The sequence below is a fragment of the Peromyscus californicus genome, unplaced genomic scaffold (genome assembly GCF_007827085.1).
Source record: "Peromyscus californicus insignis strain IS unplaced genomic scaffold, ASM782708v3 Scaffold_2__1_contigs__length_46816999, whole genome shotgun sequence".
Classification (NCBI taxonomy): Eukaryota; Metazoa; Chordata; class Mammalia; order Rodentia; family Cricetidae; genus Peromyscus; species Peromyscus californicus.
In genome coordinates, this window is record NW_026294540.1 from 6,491,877 (window position 1) to 6,517,249 (window position 25,373).

Consider the following 25,373-nt stretch of genomic DNA (forward strand, 5'->3'; position numbering starts at 1 on the left):
TCACTTTCCCCATTTGGCATTGATGGAAACTATTTCTGTTCACTACACTTAAGGCTCATTGTGTTTAAGCCTCATTGTTCAGATCAAATGAATGGGGAATAGGACCCATTTTTTTCAAGGCATCTCTTCCCATCTCTTGATGTATGTGAATCTCATGCTTCCAGAGGGCATATCCATGGGAATGGCGGGGAGACAGGAGAGTGCTTCCAAGAGACACCGAGCAATCACAAGGCCTGTTTTCCTAAGGCGACACTTTAAGGGCGTCCAACTTAGGCTGCCACTTGGAATGCTCATGATGAATAGGTCTACCGAGAAACCCAGACAATGTCAACCAAAGGTAGGCAGGAGGCCAGTGTGATGAGGTGGGATTAACATGGACTATTAAGAAGGGATGCGGACGTGTTCAGTGTGTGCTGCTGATGACAGTGTCGATGGATGATAATGAATGATGGAGAATGATGATGATGGTGGTGATGATGATGGTGGTGGTGGTGGTGGTGGTGGTGGTGATGATGGTGGTGGTGGTGATGGTGGTGGTGGTGGTGGTGGTGGTGGTGGTGGTGGTGGTGATGATGGTGGTGGTGGTGGTGGTGGAGGTGGAGTGGGTAATAGCTGCCTGCATCTTCTACCATGAACTAAGGTTAGTCTTTGTGTGCAGGAGACTTAACTTTCAAAATATATCATGACTCCCCAAAGGCAAGGCCTTGAGATCTACTTTCTATAGCGCATGTAAGGGGAACTTGGGGTGTGACATCAGACAGATCTGGCTTAAAGCCTGGGAGGGTGACATGCTGTGTGTGCTCTGGGACCAAGAAGCGGCAGGTCCACATCTTTGAGCTTCCACTTTCTTTTTTTGCGGAGAGGGACGAGGAAATGCCTACACAGTAGGGCTGCGGAGAGGGCTGAGTGTATGTGGTGTCTACAGAATGGCAGTCATTACCGCAAAGACCGTGGGAGCAGAATAAACGCAGAATGTTCTGTGCAGTGCTGTGAATGCCTTCTCCTAAGGTAGAGGTTTCCAACACTGGGGTTGGAGGGGACATCTGTTCATGTCTGCAGACATCTGTGGTTGTCACAGCTTGCAGGGTGAGGGTGCTATTAACATCTGCTGGGCAGAAGCCCAGGATGCTGCTTTTAAATATCCAGTCCTACACGGGAGAGCTCTTCACGGCAATGAACTCTCAGTCTCCAGATGCCAATAGGGCTGAGGTCAGAGGTCATGTCTCTGCCTGAACCTTTCCAGGTAGAAAGCTGTGGACTTAGAGCTCTCGGAAGAGACAGGAGAAGAACCGGATGTCAGGGTTTCAGAAAGCAAGCATGCACTTTGGAAGGTTGACTAGTCTCTGCATGCCGTGAGATGAGCAGGCCAGGCCTTTAGGCATCGGATCACAGAGACTTCCCTGGGAAATAGCTCTCTGAGTCTTGGGGGGAAAATCATGTCCCCTGAGCTGAGATGTTTTTGTACAAGCCCTGCAGCGAGAACTCAAGACAGATTCTGTCAAGCTTTGCAAACTATTTTACATTTGAGCGTCTGGCTTGGTGAGGGAAGGGATGACTCCTGGCCCATCTGATTTGCTGCTGGGGTCTAATCCACCACATCTATGGTGTCTCTTCTCTGTTATTTTTTTTTTATGAGCCAGTTTTGCCGGCTCCAAGCTCCTCATCCCTTTCAAGAGGACAAAGGAGCAACCAAATGCCTCCTGACACATAATCCGTGCTTACACGTGAGAGTCGGGCAAGGAGGGAGCCATGAGGCAGCTGTGGACCGGCGTGAACGGACGCATAATGATGCCGGCCTCCATCTTCTTTAACTTCTCATCCTCATAGGTACTGAGGGAAGAACAGAAGGAGGAGCAGGGTGAGTCATACATAGCAGCTTTAGACCTTATCTATGACAGAGTTTATTTGGCACTCATTACTGGGCACCTACAGTGTGCCTGGCAATCATGCCAGCATGCTGGGTGAGACTTCTAGAAGCCTATGAACAGAGCATATTAAAAGAAAACAACACTTGCCCCACCAGAGGAGCCAAGAAAATCAGCAAGGAGGGAAACCCTTTGTTTTGGAGACACCGTACCAGGTGTTGGAAATGCTTCCTCAAGAATAAGACAAGAAATACTTTTGTGTTCATTTTTCATTGTTGTGACAAGAGACTCAAGTGAAATACATTGAGAGAGAAAGGATTTGCTTTGCCTCAGAGTTTCAGTCTATCCTGGCAGGGAGGGGATGGTGGGTCAGCTTACCCTGCAGAGCAAGAGGGGAGAGGGGAAGAAAGAGAAAGGGTAGAGGAGGAGAGAGGAGAGGGAGGGAGCAAAAGGGGGGAGAAGGGGAGAGGGGTGGAGAGGAAGTGGGGAAGGAGGAGAGGGAGACAGAGAGAAACCTGTGGTGACTTGCTTTCTCAGTCTCCCCCTTTTATTCCATCTGGGCTCCCAGGCTGTGGGATTGTGTGGCCCACACTCAGGGCAGATCTTCCCTCTCGGGAAACCCTCTCCCAGACACACCCAGAGGTGGGCACTGCAAATCTCCTAGGCGTTTCTCAAGTCAGTCAATGTTGACAACCAAGACTGACTGGCACACTCTCCATCTCTGGCTGGGTTCCAGGAATGGTGTTTTGAAACCGTATTTCAGTGTTTCGTTTTTCTTCAGCCCTCACAGAGCAGGTTATCTCAGTTATAGAAAATGGTTTTCTTTCAAATATTCCTGCATCACAGGCATTTTTCCCCCTTATAACTGAATTCGGCCTGCAGGTATATTTTAATCAAACTACTGTGTGTGTGCATATGTGTGTGCGAGTGTGTGTGTGTGTGCCTGCACATGCAACTTAATCGACCACCCATATTTTAAATTTGGGAAACTTCATGTAAAAATTGTAAAGCTTTGGTTCTTGAAACCTTAAAAATGCTGGTCACTCCCGGCCATGTCACTGCTAAGCATCAGCGGCAGCTGAAGATGACAGGTGTGTGGGGGGGGTTGTCTCTGCTTGTTTGGCTGGGGTCATACACCCCAGGCTTGAGCACTGCTGGTTTCCACTCACTTTTTCCCTTGAAGCGCTAATAGTTCAGGAGTCGCATGTAAGTGCTTTCCATACAGGGTGGCTCCCAGATCACCCACACTTCCAGTGATAGCTAAAGAATATCTTTTCTGTTTAGGGGCAGCAGATGTAACATCCAAGGAGACTGAGCCTCCCCTTTCCCTCCTGAGGCTTAGAGTCTTGTGGGGTTGGGTGTAACCAAGCACACAATGGGGCTCAGTGTATGCAGAGTATGACAGCCTAACATTGGCTATAATCCCCTGAGGGAGCCATGACAGTTACAAAGAACATCACCCAGATTCACCGATAAACCTCCAGATGAGAGTGGGTCCCCATACTTCCCCCCTGTTCTTAGGTGGTGGCTCTGTGGTGGGTAGACTCAATAGAATTTGCCAAAAAGTGATGTCATGTCAGGATTCAAGAGGGAGTGGCCTCTCCTCCCTGCGTCCTGGGATGTTGTCAGCATCTGCTCTGTGAGGAATCCCTTGGCCTGTGAAGAGGCTCACGGGGGGAGGCAGCAGGCCAGTGTGAGGGAGCAGGTCTCCTTGAGCCACCCTAGCTGACACCAAAGGCAGCAGTGACTATCCTTTGATCTTAGTGTCCGTCGTCCTGAGTTAGTAAGTTTTGGAGTCGGCACTTCATGGAAACACTGAACTGAAACCTGAAGGTTGGATGGAGTTCACTAGGCGACTAGAAGAGAGGACGGGCCCGTACTGGGAGGCAGTACTGGGAGGCGTGTGGTCAGCCTGGCAGAGGAGGCTGGGCGCCGAGGCAGAAACAGGAGTCCATGAACAAGACTGCCTGGGCCTGTGAGCTCTGCCCATGCTTCTCTCTTTGTCCACCGAGGAAAGGAAGCCCTCGAGAGGGTGCTGTGGGGAGCAGTTTCTCTTGCAAAGATCAGCTTCATGTGAGGTCACGCTGGCACACACGTGAGGACCAGACACCTTCCTCTAGGGAATTGGAGGACAGTCTTGGGGTCATGGAGCTAATTAAAAGACAGCCCCAGAATCTAGGTGCCCCAGTTCCCGTGTCCGTTGACTCTGTATTTGACACTAGAGCTGGAAGACACACTAGAAAAGAAAAATCTCACCGGCAAGCACATGGCCGTGTTCTGTCTTGCTGGCCTAACCGTGTCTCCCAGAGTAAACAGAAATTAACCCAGCACTCATACTCCTTAATCTCTGGTTTGATGTCTTCTCTTGACTCCAATAATAAGACAAATTCCACTCCCCCTCCACCTCTTCCAGCTGAATCAACAGCTGAAAAACAAGGTCATTGAGCCAGTGGGGAGGAGAGCTTGCCGGCGGGGGCCTTGTGGGATGGGCTTGATTTCCCCTTTTCCTTGTCCAGTTTGTCAGACTTAAAACTTCTGCCTGGAATCACTTAGATGCTGAGGTGTGTGTGTATGGGCGGGGCAAAACCAATCCCCTTTGCATTTTAAAAACAAAAGATCAAATACTTGGTTAGAAGACATTTGTAAAAGAATGCTTGCATTCGTGAGACCTCTGTGTTGGAACTGTATTTGTAGAAAGTAGGTCTAAGATGTGGGCCGCTTTCATGGAAAATAAGATTTCTATGCAAAAATGTAACGGAAGCCCTGAGAGATCACAATCACCTTGTTGTATTACAGTCGCTGATGGCCACTGAGCATGTTTTGTATGCTGTGGTCTGTGCTCAGCAGAGCCATCATTTCATGTAATCCTCACAGTAAGGAAGGGGGTCTGGTACCATCCATCTGGGTAAAATAAAGGAAGGCCCGGAGAGGTCCAGTGAATTGCTCAACGTCCAGCAGTTGTATAGGCGGAGTCAGAACTTGAACCCAGGTCCTAACTACTCTTGACTACGACCCTGTCGTGCTGTAGACAGTCTCTTCGTGCTAACTTAGAAAGCAAGGCCCACTCTTGCGTTTGATGCTGCACCCACGGAGTGGGGAGTCATTTATTTTGTTTTGTGCAGCTCAGAGAGTCTGCCAGGTGAAACATAAACAGACCAACGAAAGGAGTGACTGCATGCGTGTTTAAACTTATTAAACTTTGAACCATGTCTCGCATACCCCAACATGGACCAAAGAGAGAGAAGGGTCCTCTGGCTGTGGATTAAAGCCACATCCACATAAGTGGGATGTTCTATGCGGCCCCTTCAACATTCTCCTCTCCTTGTGTGGTGCAGGTTGGGTGGCTTGTTCATTAGAATACAGTTTCTGCAAAAAGGAGCCAGGGCTTTACTCCTCTTTATCCTATAGCAGGGCTGCCAGCTGACGGGCAGCACTGGGGGACCTGGGCTTGGGCAGAGTGATGGGCTCTGGGTAGAAGGCAGAGTTAGCACCATGGTCTTGGGACTGTCAGAAAAAGAAAGACCCCTTGGTCACTGACCGTCTCTCTCTGTGTCACATACCTTTTTCAATGTCCAATGAGGACATTTTAATGGTTGTGACCCCGAACATGTTGTGTATGACTTTTGGCCAGAGACAATGCATGGAGAGCTTGCTGTGAAGAACAATGTGGTTTATGTTTCCTGGGGTGCTGGGGATTGAACTCCAGACCTTGTGAATGCTAGGAAGTGCTCTCTCATTGACTGACACGCCCTCCTGGGGAGGGTAACCTCTAACCTTATACAGCGGTTGGAAAACTGTGATTGATCACAGTGGGTTGTGTACTCCCTCATAGTGAACAGAGATGGCTTTGAATGTTTTCTACTCAAACTAACATGTTTGAGGTGATAGATCTGGTAAGGACCCCAATCTGACCATTGCATGTCACACGTGTGTACTGAGATGCCACGCTGTACCCTATGAACACACAGTCATTTCTGTGCCAGTTAAATGTTTAAAGGTGCTTTTAAGAAAGAAAATACAGTACTACCCTAATCATGTATGCTGGATGCCAAGACTTTCTGATGGACTGTTACTGGTGTGTCATAGATGTACCTGTTGGTATCACACACCATTTCCCATCATCATCCCAGTCCCGATCAACGCTTTACTCTCTGGGGTGTTTTTCTTTCTTTCTTCTTCTTCTTGATTCCTGTTTATTCTTTCAACTGAAAGGGATAGGTGGAGTGGAGTTCAGAGTTCTGTGTGCTGACATCTTTCAATATATCACCATTAGTTGTTCGGTAAGAATGTGTCAGATTGGGCTGGAGAGATGGCTCAGTGGTTAAGAGCACCGACTGCTCTTCCAGAGGTCCTGAGTTCAATTCCCAGCAACCACATGGTGGCTCACAACCATCTGTAATGAGCTCTGGTGCCCTCTTCTGGCCTGCAGGGATACATGCTGTATACATAATAAATAAATAAATTTAAAAAAAAAAAAAAAAAAAAAAAAAAAAAAAAAAAAAGAATGTGTCAGATTGTTGTAGTTTGAATGTGAAATGTCCCCCACAGGCTTACATGTGAGAACACTTAGCCCCCAGCAGGTGGTGCTGTTGGGGAAGGCTGTTGAAGGAGGTGGAGCCTCGCTGGAGGAAGTGGGACATTGTAGGAGGGACTGGAGTGTGGTAATATATTGTGTATCCCAACATACTGTTGGAAACAGGGGAACTTAAAAATGCTACAAATATGTAACTCTTCCCAGCCCATGACAGAGCCCACTATAACTAGCTTGGATGTAGCCTGGACACTAGTGGTTAGTGGTTTGAAAATCTCTCCAGGCCATTCTTGTTATTATTTTTTGATTGGGGGTTTTTGACCTCCTGTCTCAGCTTCCTTGGTAGCTGTGAATTACCATCAGCTACCAGGTGATTTTAATGGGTTGCTGGGGTGAGCTTTGCTAACTGGTTACAGCTGCAGCCGGTTTCTATCACGTGCCTCCTCCCTGTCGGCTTTAGAGGTCTCTTCTCATTCCCAGGGTATACTGTGCTCCACCCTCACAAGCTAAGTTTCCTGGGACCTTGTCCGTGATGATTGTGGAAGCTCATAGGCTTTGGTACCACCGGGTTTGCGACTGAAGATGCTTCCAACTAGTGATGTTGGGGAAACCAACAGGTGTCTTTTAGTCCATGTTTCTATGGCTCTCAAGCAGGGCTAATAAATTCCTGTTTTGTGGGGACGATGCACAGTGAACATCCATCACTACTGCTGTGTTTGCTGCTATGACTCCTCTTGCTGTTTTATCTATGTGAGCATCTCATAACGGAGCGGTCTGTGGATGGTCCTCCCCTAGCCAGGAGAAAGGCTTCCTGAGAGGGAAGTGGCTTTACTCAGAACACAGACATTCTTCTGTGTGCTCGCTTTGTGTAAAAACCAGGGGCTGTAGCTGGGGGCGTAGAGCAGAGACACTGACATGGGATAAAGTGATGAATGCAGGCACATGGTGTGAGGACCCGGAGAACAAATGGTCCTGAAGGTGGGTTGGCTGAAAGCTAGGAAGTACCGGGAGGAAGCAGCACTGAAAACCGGTGTTGAGTACTGGAGTACTGAGCAGAGCTTTGGTTGGAAGAGGATGTGGGGAGGGATCAGGGTAGGAGAAGGTTTGGAAAACATGGGGGAAGTGTATTTGGGAACAAGCCAGATAGATGTCTTCTATCCCCCTTAGTATCGTCAGATAGGAGGGTGGAATGTGCAATAGAAGATTTTCCACTTAATGCCAGAGAGTGAGGATGACCAGGAAGATTGGACAAGGCTGAAGAAAGGACTGAGGACCAGCCTAGGGAAGGGGGAGCCACCCTGAGCGAGCCTTTGCTGCCCAGCATCCCCGAGGCTGCTGCCCACTTACGTCATCAGAGTGCCCCTGCACTGGATATCTGAGTACTTCTTGGCCGGTTGGAATTTATTTAATTCTTCCTCCTTCAGCTTCTGGAGCTGCTGTTCTCGCTTTTTCACGGCATTTTCCTCTCGCAGTATGGTAAAATATCCACGGCCTATCTTCACACACTGGATCAGGAAGCTGGAGGCAAGAGCAGGGGCGGGAGGTGGGGGAGGGAGATAGAGGCAGACAGATACGCAGATAGGTGGATAGGGAGATGGATATAAAGTGAGAGGGAGAGAGATGAGGGACAGTGACAGGTGGATGGATAAATAGACGGACAGATAGATGTATATGCATAGAGAGAGAGGCAGGGGCGGGGGAGAGATATCCAAGACAAGCTCTTAAGTATATTAGGACAATATCCTTCAGTCTGAGGATCAACTATCTCACGCCCACAGAACAGGACCCTCATATCATGGCTTGATTGTGACATGTCCCCCCCAGGCTCTTGTCCTGAGTGTTCGGCTCTTCAGCTGGTGGCCCTCCTTTAGGAGTCTGTGGGGCTTTTGAGATGTGGGGAGCAGCTGGCAGATGTGGGTCATGGGGGACCTTTGAAGGTTCTGGTTCTGGTTCCTCTCACTATGCTTTTTGGTTGCCTGAGACATGAGTGGTCTCTGTCACCTGCCACCAGCGACTGAACTGCCCTGTGTCCAGCCATCCCCGCCATGATGGACTGAAACCGTGAGATAAAATGGACCTTTCCTTCGTCAGATTGTCTGTATCAGCTGTTTGTCACGGTCACATGGAAGTAAGGAAGATCCCCTCCCGTCTCTGCGTTTCCAGAGTCAGACAGTCCTTGGCTTGAGTGCTGCATCTGTCTTTTACTAAGACCTGGGACAGGCTGTTTCATCCCTGGAAAGCTCTGTTCTACCTCCCAGCTGGTGTTTACGGAGCATGTTTCCTAGAGTCAGCCTGCTAAAGGATGCTATGTGGAGACACGAAGAGCCAGAGCCCAGGCCAGGGAGATGATTCTGTGAGTGAAGTGCCTTCCACGCAAGTGTGAGGACCCGAGTTCAGATCTCCAGAACCATGTAAAAAGGTCAGAGATGACAGCATGCTCCTGGGTGTAGCAGAGACAGGCACATCCCTGAAGCTCACTGGCCAGCCAATCAAGCTGGACTTTGTGGTGACAGATTGTGAACCCTAATAAACTTGCCTGAAGATCAGAGGACAGAGCCAGCCACTAGATTAGACACAGAGGTCAGGCAGTTGTGGCACACGCCTTTAATCCTAGCACTCGGGATTAATCTGAATCTCTGAGTTCAAGGCCACACTGGGCTACAAGAGATTGATCCCGTCTAGGAGATAAATAGAGCCAGGCAGGGGTGGCACACACCTTTAATCCCAGCACTTGAGATCTCATGCCTTTTCTTGGGAAGCACACACACCTTTAATCCCAGGAAGTAACATGGCAGGACAGAGAAAGGTGTATAAGGCATGAGGAAACAGGAACTCACTCTCTTGAAGCTGAGGATTTCCTAGGGGTAAGAACTAGTGGCTGGCTGTTCTGCTTCTCTGATCTTTCAGCTTTCACCCTGATATCTGGCTCTGGATTATTTTTTTATTAAAAGACCATCTAAGATTAGAACAACAGACCTCATCTCAAAAACTAAAGATGAGAAATGATCAAGGAAGACATCCAGTGTCTCCACACGAATGGACCTCACATGCACACACACCAGCACGCAAATGTGCACAACCCACAGTAACACACACACACACACACACACACACACACACACACACACACACACACACTTCACAGCCAACAGGATTAGAGACAACATGCATAGGAAGAACCAGCAGGTGCCAGGCCTTCAGAGGGACGTGTCCATGATCATTGATGGCAGAGCAGGTAGCGCTGAGGGTCTGGGGTCTGACCAAGGCTTCCTTCTCTTCGATTTGCATACATACATTTGTGAGCTTGGCTTAGACATCTGAGTTGTTACGTGTAGATGGCTGCTGTACCATGTGACCTGTGTTGGGATTTGACCTTTTTTTTTTTTTTTTTTTTTTGCCAACCCAACCATGGCCCCTTGATCAGCCCTGATGCATATGGCCACGCCTCCTTCCTCTTAGCCATCTTTAGCAGAGGTGGGATTTGACAGCAATGAGCTGCAGAGCAAAGGATGATGGGTGTGTGCATTTTGTCAACTTGTCTGTACTGAGGCAACACAGTAAACTACCACCATGTTTCCTACATAGACATTTTGGGTCTGAAATTTAATTTGATCTGCAAATTCTTGATAAGCAGCCTATGTGTGGTGACTTGGGGATACAGCATGAACAAAACTCTGGGGTCTTTGGTGCTCATGGCCTCTTAGGGGAGAGAGAGACACACACACAAAAGGTCAACAATAACACAGAGTGATAGGGAGAAAAGATTCTGGGCTTTGGGGGAGGGGCATCTAATTCAGACTAGAGGGTCTTTGGAAACCTCGTTTAGGAGAAAATGGTATTTGATTTCTCTCTTTTGAAGTAGCCCCCTTCTCCTGGTTTCTCATTGTGTAAATCAAACTGGCCCTGAACTCAAAATTCTCTTGCCTCAGCCTCTGAGCTCTGGGATTACAAGAGTATTATACCACCCTTCCTTGACATTGCTTAATTTTGGATGGAAATCTCAAGCATTGTGTTACTTTTTGCTGTGGCAAAGTTTGGGCAAAAGCAATTATTTCTTATTATTTGGTTCTTTGAAATAGGGATTCTCTGTGTGGCTTTGGCTACCCTGGAACTCGCTCTGTAGACAGAGTATCTCAGGTGGCAGCCAGCTGATAACTGTCACTGTGTCCGTGTCTCTGGCTGGCCTTGGCTGAAAACCTATTTCTGATATCAGTGTTGGGGATGGGCTACACCAACCATCAAGGATACTGAGTTTCCTAAGGGAAGGTTCACAGTAGGGGGGAAGAAGTGCACACAAACACCGACTTTACAATTGCCAAAAGGCCATGGGGGAGAGGTGTGTGAGGGGTCCCGGCTACCTAGGGAGGAGGGCCTTCCTGGAGGAGGTGACTGAGGAGGAGCTCACCAGGAGGAAGCGGGAGTCAGTGCTGATGGATGAACTGGTCAGCATAAATGCAGAGCTGAGTCTGCCGGTGGCCTGCTGAGGGGGGAGCTGAAGCCCAGACTGTGTATGGCAGAGGCCAGGAGCCTTGCATCCTGAAGTGAACCTGGATTTGGGGACTCCGGGGGGGGGGGGGGGGGCGGGGGCTGTGCCTTCTAAAGATGCTTTAGGAAGCTGCAAACGTCTCACGGAGTGTTTGTGGGTGGCTTTCTAAGCTAGTGAGTTCCACAGACAGGCTGGGACTGGAAAACCTGAGGAAACTACTGAGTTTTCAGGACTTCTCCAGCCAAGGCAGCCAGAATCCCAGCTGCTGCGCCTTCTGGAAGGGCCCAAGTGACAGGTGAACAGGGTTGGTGGAGGGGAGAGTCTGATGCCAGACGTCCCAGTCTATTCCGGGAACTTCAGACGACGGGATCACGGAATGAGCCCGGAGGTGTTCCCCAGACACTGCAGAGGCCCATTTAAAAATGCTTAATTTTATTTTGCAGATTCTCATTTAATTCCCTGTATGTTTCCTACATCCTCCCCATCATTATTGCTGATTGCTGATTACTAGGCTATTTGTAGGATGAGAGCTATTTGCAGGGAAGAGCAGTTTGGGGCTTTAAATCTGCTCACAGGGGTGAGGGGGCTTTTGCTCACTACTTCACCGGGTGTAGAGCTCCCTTAGCTGACATCAAAGAGGGGTGGTGTGGAGGAAGGTGATTGCCAGCACCAGGGAGTGGAGGCAGAGGTGGGTTACACAATGTCAAGTTTCCTCTGCCAGACACAACTTCCTCAGCGTTGCATGGGACGGTGTTTGCATTTTCAAGGGACATATGTTCTCTGTGGGGGGTCCAGGACCATTGTAAGCGGATGGGAGGATGACTTGCTGTGCCAGTGGGCGGACTCTGCATGGCTCAGTGGGTTAGGGCAAGAGAACAGGAGTGTGCCATGAGAAGGCAGAAGAAGGGGCAGGTTCAAGTGGGATTTTTGCTTTGTTACTTTTTTGGGTGGTGTGTGTGTGTGTGTGTGTGTGTGTGTGTGTGTGTGTGTGTGTGTGTGTGCTTGTAGTGGATGCACGTGTGTGTGCAGGTGCCTGTGTGCAGAGGCCGAGGGAGGATGCCATGTGTCCTGCTCTCTGTCATCTTCCATCTTATTTCCTTGGTGTAGATTCTCTCACTGATCCTGGAGCTAGGCTGCTAACCAGAAAATCCCAGTGATCCTCCTGCCTCCACCCATGACAGTGCTGGGGTCACAGGCAGGAGACTACTCTGGCTTCTTATGTGGGTTCACGGATTTTAACTCAGGCCTTTAACATGCTTGTGCAGCGAGGGACCTAACCTGCTGAGCTATCTCCCCGTCCCTTGAGTGGGTTTCAGAATAGTGTTTGTTTTTATTTTTAATTGACATAATGATCGCACATGTTTTTGGGGTGCAGTGTGGTATCTCTGTACAAGTGTGAATGGGTAATGACCGTTCGGGGTAAGTGGCATGACCATCACCCCACATACTGGTTAGTTTTTGTGCTGGGAACATGCCAAGTCTCCTCTATGAGCTGTTTGCAAACAGTTAATGGTTGTCATTCAGCTACAGCCCTCCGTGCTGTGGACCACCCCAAGTCCCACTGCACCCTTAGCCCATTAGCCATCCTCTCTCCATCTCCCTTTCTCCTTGTCAGCCTCAAGTCACCACCATCCCGCTCCCTGCTTCTATGCCATCGACATTTTTAGCTTCTGCTTATTTTAGGGCACACCGCGTTTGCTCTTCTGCGCCTGATCCACCTCACCCAACGCGACCCCCTCCAGCTTCCCCGGGTAATTATCAATATTAAGTGTGATGCTTAGCTTTACTTGTCAACTTGACAATGTAGAATCACCTGGGAGCTGGCCCTCTGGGCGTGCCTGTGGGGAATTATCTTGATTTGTTAACTGAGGTGAAAAGCGCCATCTTGATGATGGGTGAGACTATGTCATGGGCTGCATCCTGTACACTGTAAATGTGGAGAAATCTAGCTCTGTATGAGCACACATGGTGTGAGCAGCAGAGCTGTCTTCCTGTCTTCTTCCTGGCTGAGGGTGTGGTGTGGCCAGCTGAAGTCCTGGAACTTCCCTGCTGCAAGGACTATACCCTGGAGCTATGAGCTGGAATCAACCCCTTTTCCATTATGTTACTTTGCTCAGAGTATCTCATCACAGAAACAGGGGAAGACAGTAAGAGACACTTGTATACATATTAATTTGAAAGCGTGTCACAGTGTGATCCGGGATGATCCCTCCATCTTGGGAGACTACTGCATCCACCTCCCAAGTGCTAGCATTACAGGCTTGGCCACCACAGCTGGCTAATGAAGCAGGTGAGCTTCAAATAGGACAGACATTCATTAGTTCATGCCCCAGAGGGCTGTTGGGAGGATTCAGTGAGCCCCTGGATGTAGTGAGTTTAGTTTAACACCTCTGGCATAGGACCCAGTCATGGGGAGCGATGCTTAGTATGGTCAACCTGCTTAACGGTCCAGAGAGGCCAGTGTGATTGACAGATGAGAAAACAGAGGCGGGGGCGGTGTGGGGGGGTAAATATGCGAGGAGCATCATGGCAAGTGAAAAGTACAAGAGAAGACGTTAGAAAACCCAGGCCTTTAAAGTAACCAGACCCCAAGCAGACAGGATTGAGAGCAGGGTTGGAGCAACAGCCACCCTACCCGCCTCCTCACTATCAAGATAACTTGACTTTGGATACATAGGATCCAAGACCCACATCCCTACCCAGGGGCTCTGTGACGCCTGTTACTTAGTCTAAAGTTATGCTCCATAACTGTCACGTGGCACAGGCCACACGTGAACCAGCCTGCTTCTCGGGTGCAGGACCCCTTCTTCCTCTGGGAGCCTTGAAGAATAAACACTCGCTGTGTCTCTTGAGATCTCTTCTGTGGTCATTGCTATTAAAGACCCTCTGCCTAAAAGGATGATTCCTCTCTCTCCTCCTCCCCTCCTCCCTTCCTTCTCTCCTCTCCTCTCCTCTTCCTTCCCTTCTCTCCTTCTCTCATTTTACTCTCCTCCCCTCTCCCCTCCCCTCCCCTCGCTTTTCTCCTCATCCCCTCTCCAAACCTACAAAGAAACAGTAGGGTTGCTTCCTAAACTCCACCTCCAGGCTCCAAGCTCACAGTAGGAAGCCTTGGGTTTCTGTACCTCCTGCTGCTTGGTACACCCAGGTCACCCCTAGGTCTGCAGTATGCCCAGGTTACCTCTAGGTCTGTAGTTATGCCCAGGTTACCTCTAGGTCTGTAGTTATGCCCAAGTCACCCCTAGGTCTGCAGTATGCCAAGGTCACCCCTAGGTCTGCAGTATGCCCAGGTCACCCCTAGGTCTGCAGTATGCCCAGGTTACCCCTAGGTCTATAGTTATGCCCAGGTCACCCCTAGGTCTGTAGTTATGCCCAGGTCACCCCTAGGTCTGCAGTATGCCAAGGTCACCCCGAGGTCTGTAGTTATGTCCAGGTCACCCCTAGATCTGCAGGAGCCTTCCTCTCTTGCGGTCATGTTCTGCCCATCTCAGACTCCATCTGTGGTTGACTAGGCTCAGTAAATGCTCCTTCCCTTCCCCATCCGGTGTATTCAGGGATGGGGTGTATTTCCTCTCTCTCCTCACTCCTCACAACCCCCTGTGGTGGTATTGTGTTCCCCAAAATATTGTGTACCCTAATAAACTTATCTGGGGTCAGAGAACAGAACAGCCACTAGATAGAGAGGCCAGAAAATGGTGGCACACACGCCTTTAATCCTATCACTTGAGAGGCAGAGATCCATCTGGATCTCTGTGAGTTTAAAGCCACACTGGAAACAGCCAGGCATGGTGACTCACGTCTTTAATCCCAGGAAGTGATGGCTGAAAGGTATTTAAGGCGTGAGCACCAGGAACTAGAGCTGGTTAAGCTTTTAGGCTTCTAGCAGCAGTTCAGCTGAGATTCATTCTGGATAAGGACTCAGAGGCTTCCAGTCTGAGGAAACAGGATCAGCTGAGGAATTGGCAAGGCGAGGTGGCTGTGGCTTGTTCTGCTTCTCTGATCTTCCAGCATTCACCCTAATACTTGGCCCTGGGTTTGATTTTATTAATACGAACTTTTAAGATTTGTGCTACAACCCCCCATTCTACACCCCCCCATTTCCCTTTAGAGTCTGCAAAAAGACAGTGTGATACAAGATTTTCTTCTTTTTTGTGTGTCTGACTTAGTCACTTCACACAAACGCCTTCTGGGACTGGAAGAAACCAGGACTGGGCAGCACCCAACATGCATGTGGTTCTCGCAAGCAGCTGCAGAGTGCTGGAGAGCTGAGAGGTGGCCTGTGATGGGGATGCACGTGAGCTCAGCCTTTCTGTTCAGGAGGGAGGTCGACTAACTGTGTCACTTTGTTGAAGACTAACAGCCTACATGTACCTCAAAAGAAAAAAACAAACACCCAACTTTTAATGGTGTTATGGTTCCGCATCCAGCCGGTTTTCACTTATATTTTCTGTCTCTGCCTACGAGAAATATGAGGCTATAAAGCCAAGCATGCTTCATTGGGGAAGGCTGAGTGACATTAAGATGGACAAACACTCCTGGCAATCGGATTTCAGGGGTGTCCTGCTCTTGCAGCGGGTTATTGCCTACATGGGAAATTTTCACTTAACACATTTTACTGTTTTCAAATAATAGCAGATAAATCAGTGTATTCCCAGTGTGTGGAGGCTGGGAGTTTCGAGAGCCCACTTCATCTGGTCGGCTTACGCCTGACTCTGTCAGCCCACCCAGACATATTGATTGCTGAGGAGGGTAGGGAAATATTGTGATGGAGAGTGGGAAGGATCTAAAATACCATCCTCCGGTCCTAGACTATTCAGGCAAGCTGGATGGGGCAAATTAATAAAAAGAGCCCTGGTCCGGATACATCAGAACATATATTTTGCATTGAAATTCCCTGCATTAGAATGCCCTGTTTATACAATAACTTAATAAATCTAGTCTGGCTGCCAAATTGACAAGAAGGTGAGAATCATTCATTAAAATGCAAATGCAATTGAGATGAAATTTGGGATATATTTATTACAGTAATTGAACCTCACTCCACTGTAATCACAACAGAGTTTGAACTGCCTTCCAGACAAAGGGACCATGTGTGTTAAGCCCCTCCCAAGTTAACATCTTTGTCAGGATGCAGATTAAAGCCCTCTCCTGAGTGCTAATGGTTTGCAAGGGAGGATTTTCCTCTTCTTGTTAGGACAAGATTACCCAGACAAAGGTCAACTACATACACAAAGGGTCACTCTGGTAGCGTATTGTATGAACAGCAAATTGACTAAAAGCAGACCTGAGTGCTTATTGCAACCCCCTTCTTATTCAGTCAAAGCAGAACTGTCCCTGGGTCATTTGCTGATTGTCAAACCCAACCACGGGGTGGGGGTGGGGGTGGGGGTGGGGTTCCTGGAGTCAGGACTTCACCTCTCAGATCCCCATTCAAGGTGGATCTCCTTCCCGAAGGACTCTGAATGATGGGCAGGACCCTGTGAATGGGTTGGTCACATCATGGCTTCAGGGTTGTTCTCTTCAGCTCCTCCGTGAAGTATGACGTGTGGTAGTTCTTAGGTCTGGGCAGACCGTGGGCACTGCCTCACCGACGGCGGTTTGATTTGTTCTGTCAGTGGTTGGGATGGTGGGGGCAGGGGCTGTGGTGACCCTCTGCTGCTGCCTGTGGCAGCCTGTGGCATATTCAGAGGTATCCTGAGCGGGGAGTCTTGACTTGGCCATAGAAAAGTTATTATTTATTAAAAAAAGGTTTTGATGTAGAGTTAACAGAGGTAGAGAGGGAAGAAGGGAGGGAGGGAAGGAGAGATAGGGGAAGGAGGGAGGGAGGCAGGCATGAGTGGGGGGGCAGAGAGAGACAGAGAAGTGGGGGACAGTACACACCCAAGTGTGGATTTGAGCCTCTCTACAGAGTCACCGTAAGAACATTGGCCACATAGAGGATTTTGATGGCGTCTGAAGTTACATTGTCCAAGGGGGTCTCTAAGGAACTGTCCCTTCCCTACAGGTGAGGTCACGGGTTAGAATTGCAGTCAGGGGGTCAAAGGGATCTTTACTACACTCAGTTCAAGGGTGCAGGCAGCTGAGTACATCAGAGAAGCTTTTCATAGGCCCAAGATGCTGTTTGATGACAGTCTTAGCTTTTGGGTTGGTGGAAGCGAGTGGCCTGCCAAGTTAATGCACTCTCAAAGGTTTTGATCTTTCGCCATCAAACGTTAGTTCCGACGCAGAGGTGGGCAAGGAATGGCTGGGCTAGGACTAGCCTGATAACCTCTTTGCCTCTGGACCTGCAACATTTCAACCTCCCCACCCACCGTACTGAACGTCTGACCAGCCCCTTCAGGCTCTGTAGACACAACCTTGGAGTTTCTGTTCACTGCTGACTATAAGGAGGGTTCTCGGTCTTGTTTGTGAGATCCTCGGGAAAGTTTCAGGTTTACAGCTTGTCAAGAAGGAAGGTTAAAGTTGTAAAAACCACATGGGCCTTAAGCGTAGCTGTTTTGAGGTTCTTGTTGGAAACACCTCTGTTTTGAAGAGGAACTTGCCATTTTGCAGGCAATCTTCACAGCTGATTTTGTTAGTCGTGTCAGAATTCCTCACTGTCAGCTGTAGAGTGACTTCTGCCAGGTGGCAGGGTGAGCGACTCCTCTCCCTCCCCACGTACCCCCCCCCCCAAGATTCTAGAGGCCCAGAGAATTCCTCTGGCCCAGGGATGTGTCCTGTGCAGCCCTGGCAGACCCAGAGTATAGATGCTTTTATTTTCCTTTGAGACGGGGTCTCACGATGTATCCCAGGTTGACCTCAAAGTCACAGTTCTTCTGCCTCGGCCTCCAGAGCACTGGGGTTCCAGGTGTGTGCCGCATACCTGGCACAGCTCTTTCTAGGGCACAGGTTTAGCCACTGCGACCCAAGAGCTCCAGTTCACCCAGTGGTTGCCCAGTGTTCTCAGGATGATGTCACCTTTCCTCCTCCTAGGCTCGTCCTCTGGGACTTGGCCTCCAGCCACACACCCAAGCTCTCCAGGGCACCTTTCTCTCCTCTGGAAGCAGATGTGTTCTCCCTTCTCTCTGTAATACTGTCTCCATCTCCATCTTCACTTGGCTGATTTCTGTTGGTCTTTCCCAGCTTAGCTGCTCAACGCGCTCCTTCCCTCTCAGCTCATCACATCCACGCTGAGTAAAGAGCACCCCCAGTTCCCCATTCCCCCACGTCCTCTCCAGTCCTGCACCCATCACACTGGATGTTGAAGGCCTGTTTACTTCAGGATGTGGGGTAATTTGATTTTTATGTTAAAAACTTGAAAATTTTATGTGTATGGGTGTTTTGCCTAAATGTATGTGTGTCAGTGTACTACATGAGTGCCTGGTGTTTGAGAGAGCCAGAGGGTGTCAGACCCCCCTTAGAACTGGAGTTATAGACTATGGCAAGCCACCACTTGGGGGCTAGAAGTCAAGCCCAGGTCCTCTGGAAGACCAGCTAGTGCGCTTAACCACGGAGCCATCTCTCCAGCCCCAGCTGTGGGCTTCAGAGAGGACAGCTTGTCTGCCCCACCTTTCTCCTTGGTTTTCAAATACCCACTCTCCAGCCTTCTTAGTGGTAGACACCATGATCTTGAGCATTAATGTGTCAGACAGACAGACAGACAGACAGACAAAAAAAAGTAGGGAAAAAGGAAAGAAAAAATGAAAAAGAGAAAAGAAATCAACAGATTCTCCCATGCCTTTTAGATTGGACACGCTAATGAAGTACAAATCGTGTTTTGGAGGCTTCTGGGAAAATCTTTGATGGATTTTGGTGTACCTGCATGGTGGACATTCTATCTCCTTCTTTTCTATCGCTTGAAGGCTGGCTGTGACAGTGTAGCCCCACCATCCACTTTGTCACTTGGAGAATCCTTGCAGCTGGACAGATATGAACAGTGTGTGAGCACAGAGCTGGAAACCGGACACTGGTGACCACGGGGCCACCCTGTCGGTACCGGATTGTCTTCCTCCGGAAGGTAAGCTTTTCTCTGAAGAATGCTGTTGTTGTTACTTTATTACTGATGTCATTATTTGAGACAGGAGTTTTTCTTGTAGCCCACACTGAACCCAGACTGATGATCCTCCCACCCAGTCTTCCAAAAGCTCAGGTTATAGGCATGTGCCACATGCCTGGGAAGGGATGTGATTCCCAAAGTCTCAGGCTGACTTCAAGCTCATGATGATCCTGCCTCGGCTTCCCTAAGTGCTGGAATTACAGACCTGAGCGACCACACCTGGCTTGAGGGGTGTGATTGGTTTTCTTTGCTGCAGCCAGGAGACTTCGGGGTTCTGTTATTATGCCAGAGAACACAGTCCCAAGCAACCGTTTTTCCCTCAGCCTGACTGTCATGACGCTAATGTTGAAGCCCGGCATCTTCAGCTCACTAAAGAGGCATAGAATCTTAGAAGCGCAGGACCTCCGCAGCCAGGGTCAGGTCTGGGAGGGTTTTCACCGAGCGGTTGGCACATGAGACCTGGAGGGCCTGAGCTCGAGGAAGTGGTTGCTGTTGGATACAAACAGGCACCTTCTGTAGCAGCGGTGGGAGGTGCCTCACCATGGCTCAGGTGAGACCCTGAACCAGGCAGGCACTGTAGTTACCTCAGCGGCCCCTCCACCCCCACCAGCACCCTGTGATGGGACAGTTATCCCTGTCCTGCTCATGAGGAGACAAAAACTCAGATAGGTCGAGTAGATGAAGCATGGAGGTAGAAACCAGTGGAGCTTGACTTTGAACCCCGCGGCCTGACTCCACAGAATGGCACAAGCAAGCGGTGTTGGCTTTGGACATGTTTGCTGGTCACCCGCTGTCTGTGACCTTGGGTGAGTCGGTTCACCCCTTTGAGGTGCATCTCCCCCACTCTGAAACTGAGACTAATGGATAACAATTTGTTATGGGTTGAATGTGAATTGCCCCCCACCCCAGCCCCTGCCCCAGGCTCAGGAGTGAATGCTTAGTCCCCAGCTACTGGGCTGTTTGGGGGAGGTTTTGGAGACCTTGGGAGGCGGGACCTAGCTGGAGGAAGTATGTCATTAGAGGAGTCTTTGGTTATATCAGAACCCCCATCTCTGCTTCCTGTCAGCCAAGAAGTGAAGGATGGGCTCTGGCTCACACTCTTGCCTCCATGGTATTCTGCCAAAGTACATGAAGCCAGGAAACCATGGACATGACCCTCTGAGAACGTGGGGCAAAATTCATTTCCCCAGCTGGGGCGATGACTCATACCAGCCAAGTGTTTGCCATGCAAGCCTGAGGATCTGAGTTCAGGTCCCTGGCAACTGTGTGAAAAGCCAGGTGGTAGCATCAGTCACCTTTAACCCCAGCTCTGGGGAAGCAAAGACAGGTGGGATCCCTGTGGGGCTTGCTGGGCACCTAGTCTGTCCAAAGTGGTGAGCTCCGGGTTCAGTGAGAGAGAGAGAGAGAGAGAGAGAGAGAGAGAGAGAGAGAGAGAGAGAGAGAGAGAGAGAAAGACCCTGTATCAAAAAACAGGGTGGAGAGAGACCAAGGAAGACACCTAGCATTGACTTCTGGTTTCCTCATGCGTGTGCACATACATGGGACACCCCACAAATGTGCGCGCGCGCGTGCGCACACACACACACACACACACACACACCTTCCCTCCTCTAAGCTACTTTGGTCAAACATTGTCAACACACCATCCTAGGCTGTTGCTGAAAATTCTCTCTGAGAGGCAGTCGCCAGCACGCTGGCGGTCCCTGATTGACAGCACCAGCTACTGCCTTTTTCTTCACTGCCGTCATTCATCACCTACCGACACAGCCGCTGATGCCCCGGGTGCTGTTATGACTCTTGACTTGTCCGTAGCCAGGGTGGTGGTTTGGCTGCAGGCCCCACGAGGCTGCTGGGAAAGTGGCACTTGTTCTGAGGGGCAAGCTCAGGTGCTTGTCTTCCAAGAGTGATGGCAAAGAACAGTCTAATTAGACCACAATGATTCGGGGATTTGGTGAATTGCATTATGAAGCAATCCGCAAAGGTCCGTGAATCTGCTGTGCAGAGCGGTGGTGGGGATGAATGCTTGGTTCTCGTGTTGTAATGAAATTTATTAAACTAGAGGGCCGGGGAATTAACCTCCGCTCTGCTGAAGAAGAAGCTGCATGCGGACGCCGTCTAATTATTTTAAGTGGTTTTCTTTTCTGGGTTTTAATTTAATCCCTGTCCCTGATTGTCATGAAAGAAAATAAAGAGAGAGAGGGATGAGGAGCAAGAATAAAGGGTGACGGTGTGGAGAGAAAGCCTGAAAGGCCCACGCCAGTGCCTGGTAGGTGTTTCCCAAGGGGCCCTGCTGATGAGTGGATATCAGTCAAACCTATTGGTGTAGCCTGAGCAGACGGAGTTCACAGGTCAGGGACTCTGTTAGACCTGGGGGTCCCATTTAAGGGGAGTTCATGGCCAGCCATGCGCCATATCTGATTGTGCATTTAGCCCCCTACAAGTGTTTCCTGGGCTTTCACTTGGGTGGCATGGACGCCCAAGGCCCAGGGACCGCTGCAGAAGAGCTGGGGAGTGGGGAAGAGTCCTGTGAAGTGCTGCCTTATGGATATGACATGGCCATTACAGTCGTGAACACATAAACAGCAGTTGTGGCTGCCTGCGCACATTTGTGAACAGACACACGTACACGTACACACACACACACACACACACACACACACACACACACACACACACACACACACAAGCACAAGCAAATCTTTACACAGTAAAACCCCTAAAAATGAAGGGGGATTTGAGTCTCCATTCCTGCTCTGTGACAGCACAAAATGCATATTCACTGCACAGCACACCCAGAGCCTGCGAACTTTACCAGAAGGTCAGCCACCACCCAAACCCAAGGGTGTGTGAGGAGGCAGCATATACTCAGGGGAGGCGAAACTGGGGTGCCCAGGCTCTAGTTATAATTATTAACAACTGTGTGATAAAAACAGAACTGATCACTCTGCTCTGTCAACGGGGCATACATAACCATGACCACCAGCATCTCTACACCACCACCGTCAACAATACTACTTGTACGAGTGCATGCATCACCACCACCAACATCATTGCACACATCACCACCTCCATCATGCATCCTCATCATACACATCATCACCTGTATCATTACCACCATCACCACCATCATCACCACACACACATCACCACCTCCACCATCAGCACCACCATCATCATCATCATCACACACGTTACCACCTCCACCATCAGCACAGCCAGCAGCATCACACACATCGTCATGAGGCTGTGAATAATTGGGATACATCAGTAGCTGTGAAGAAAAGGCTGCAAGCTCTTCCAATTCTTACAACAGCCTCCAAGGCAGCTGCTAGTAGTGGTGGTGTTCTCATGTCACAGTGAGGACACACTTGGGGACACCGAAGCACAAGGAGGTTCAGTGACATGTGGCAGCGTCACCAGCTGGGGTGGGGTAGCTAGCACCTGTATTGGCCCCAAGCCTGGTTTCTCTGAGTGATTCTGAAGGATCGGATTATCTTATCTGATTCATAAAAGATTGAAAAGTGATGATAGGACACACATTGGAAGGATTTCTTAAAAATACCACATGAACCCAATGCAGAATCCTCAGTTGAATATTCAAGCAGCTTTAGAAAGAGGTGGTCCTTGCCACCTAAACACATTATGGCTAGTCACCATGTCCACAGCAAGCCACTCATCATTCAGGAGGCAAACACTGACGAGGGGATGGGCAAAATAAGGTGCAAAAATGTGAATGTCTATGAAAAACAGCACCCCAGTCTCTGGGAGCCCCTTGGAGACAGACACATGCTAGACTCCTACCCCCCCTTCTCCCTAGTTGTTTGGTGCATAGTAGGGACTTCAGAGGCAGACAGACACTAGACATCTCACACCCCCCCTCCCTCATTGTTTGGCACACAGTGGGGACCTCAAATGATTTCCATCACCAATGAATAAAACAACCAATTTACTAAGTGAAGAAAAGAAAGATTAGGTCGGCAATTTCCTCTCCTGTTTATGGTCTGTTTTATATTTCATTCGACTGTAGCCCCAAGGCTGAGTATCGACAGTTCTGTTATTATCTATTGCCGTAATTAGAGGCCAGCACCTCTGGCCACACTTCTCATGATTCTCTGGTTTACGTGAGATCCTTGGCTTTCTCTGCAGATCACATGCATCTTTCCCCTTTTACAAATTTACTGTCACAGAGTAAACATGACCTAACTGCTTGCCATGTGCATGCATCCTGCCTGGTGCTGAGTGCAATTCATTCCCTCCCCCTCTTCCTCCCTCTTCCACCCTCCCTCCCTCCCTCCATCCCTTCGAGATAACTTGAGTAGGACACAAAGTACTTTGCACAACTCAGGAAAGATGCAAACACTAACACTGGTCCTTCCCTTCAAAAACTGTCCACTGTAGATGGATGAGGTCTGGTCCAGGAGCCCTCCCTTCCCTCCACATTTCCTTCCTTCCTGTGCTCCTGGTTTGACGTTAGGAATTGCTGTTCCCCGACCCAAATCAGAAGCTAAATCGAGTGTCTGAGGAAGACTCTGGGTTTCCAAGGTTCAGAGAGGCATCCTGTGGCAAATGAGAGACAGAACCTGGACTGCTGTGAGGGGAGTGGTGTGCCCCTAGGTTCCCAGCATCACATGCCAGCTTAGGCGCTGCTCACAGAACTGTACAGAATGGCACACCTACCTAGAGGCCCTACAGTTTTAAAACGGCAAGAGAGTAACCAGAATGGTCTTGGGTCTTTATTCTGTTCCTCTGGTATTTTGTCTTTCTACCTTACACCAATGATACCTCCTAAACACAAGGATGGGTGCTCTGTGAAACATGCATCATGTGGCTTTCTCAGTGTTTCCGTAACTTTCTTCTATGCTGGCTGACCCTTTGGGGTCAGTTCCTAAAGCGTCTCACCCAGGCTTCTGTGCCACAACCTCAGCTTTTATTACCTCTCTCTTGGACAGCTGCTCCCTCCTGTTGGACCTTCTCACCCCCTTCCTCCATCCTCTCTCCTGTCTTTCTGTGACCCGGTTTGGAATCTCCTGGGAGACGCACCTCTGGGTGTGTTTGGGAAGCTATTTCCAGAGGGGCTTAACTAAGTGGGGGAGACCCACCTTGAATGTGGGTGCCACACCCTGTGGGCTGGGGTCCTGGACTGAGTGAACAGAGACAGAGGAAAGAGGACAGAAGCTGAGCACCAGCATTCATGCGTCTCTCCTCCTGACCGAGGACATACAGTGACCATCCAGATGTGACTGCTTCCCTCATGCTCTTGCTGCGTGCCTGCTAGCATGATGGGCGCCATTGCCTCTTACACTGTGAGCCGCCACAAAGCTTTGTTCCCTGAAGCTGCTCCTGTCAGAGAAGTGTCTGCTCTCCTGTCTCCACACTCCCTGTCTTCCAGAGTCTGCAGTTCAGCCCACCTGGCTTGTCCCACCTTCCGGAGCTCTCCATGGCCACTGGCTATCCCAGCAGCACCAAGTGCTGTGCTCCACAGCCACACCTTTGTACGCCACCCCCCCCCCCCCCGCCCCCCTTCCCCCATTCCTTGGTCACACCTCAGACTTTGCTTAGTCACCAGCCCTACCATCCAGGCTCACCGCCGGGAGTTGCCCAGGTGGGGTGAGCCGCCCCTGGGCCTGTGCACCTGGGAACTGCCAGCTGGCTTGTGTGGCCACGGGTCCCCTCTTCCCACCACAGCTCTAGAAGGAGCTCTTCAGGAGCCGGCACTTTCTAGACTCTCCTCTGTGTGCTGGTGTGGTGATTTCCACATGGAGAGTGCTCCACAGAACGCCGCTGCATGGCTAATGAGGCCGCTTGGGATTCTTGAGTTTATAATACCAATTAAGCACAGGCAGACTTTGCCTGGCTTGTAATGAGGCATTTCTGGGCAGATTCCCTTTCTCTTTGGGTGGAGCAGGCTGTAGAGCTGTTTGTGCAGGAGCGGAATGTTGGAGACAGTATAGAGACGAATGGCTGCCCATATATGAATATGTACACATATATACATATATATAAACACATATGACACAAAACAAATACACAAATATATATAAACACACACACTATATATATATATATATATATATATATATATATATATATATATATATATATATACATTTTTTTCATTTGCTGGGAGAAATGATCAAATGGAATAGCCCTTTACATGCCACTGAGGAAAGTTATTTCTTTATACCATGACACAGTCTGTGATCCACTAGCCCATGCTAGATGACTGCTTGTGGTGCCTAAGGCCCCAAAGGAACTGCAGATCCAGTATTTTATATCAGGTCACACAGCGTGCGTGCGTTGTCCTGTGTCACATTTCGCTTGTTACAGCATCACATGGGTGTTTCAAACTTTGCGACCTTACTGAGCACTCTCTCTCTCTCTCTCTCTCTCTCTCTCTCTCTCTCTCTCTCTCTCTCTCTCTCTCTCTCTCTCTCTGTCCACAAAGATATCATAGTTCCT

At 49.4% G+C, this 25,373-nt stretch overlaps 1 protein-coding gene across 1 annotated transcript in view; it reads right to left on the reverse strand.

The window, feature by feature from the left end:
* Positions 1 to 25,373, reverse strand: part of Ccdc60 (coiled-coil domain containing 60) — a 175,889-nt gene that overhangs the window by 42,658 nt on the left and 107,858 nt on the right. The window contains exons 3-4 of the mRNA XM_052754939.1: positions 7,744 to 7,914; positions 1,723 to 1,830 (exon numbers count right to left, since the gene is read on the reverse strand). Of these exons, the coding sequence (XP_052610899.1) occupies positions 1,723 to 1,830; positions 7,744 to 7,914 (279 nt within the window). The remainder of the gene's footprint in view (positions 1 to 1,722; positions 1,831 to 7,743; positions 7,915 to 25,373) is intronic.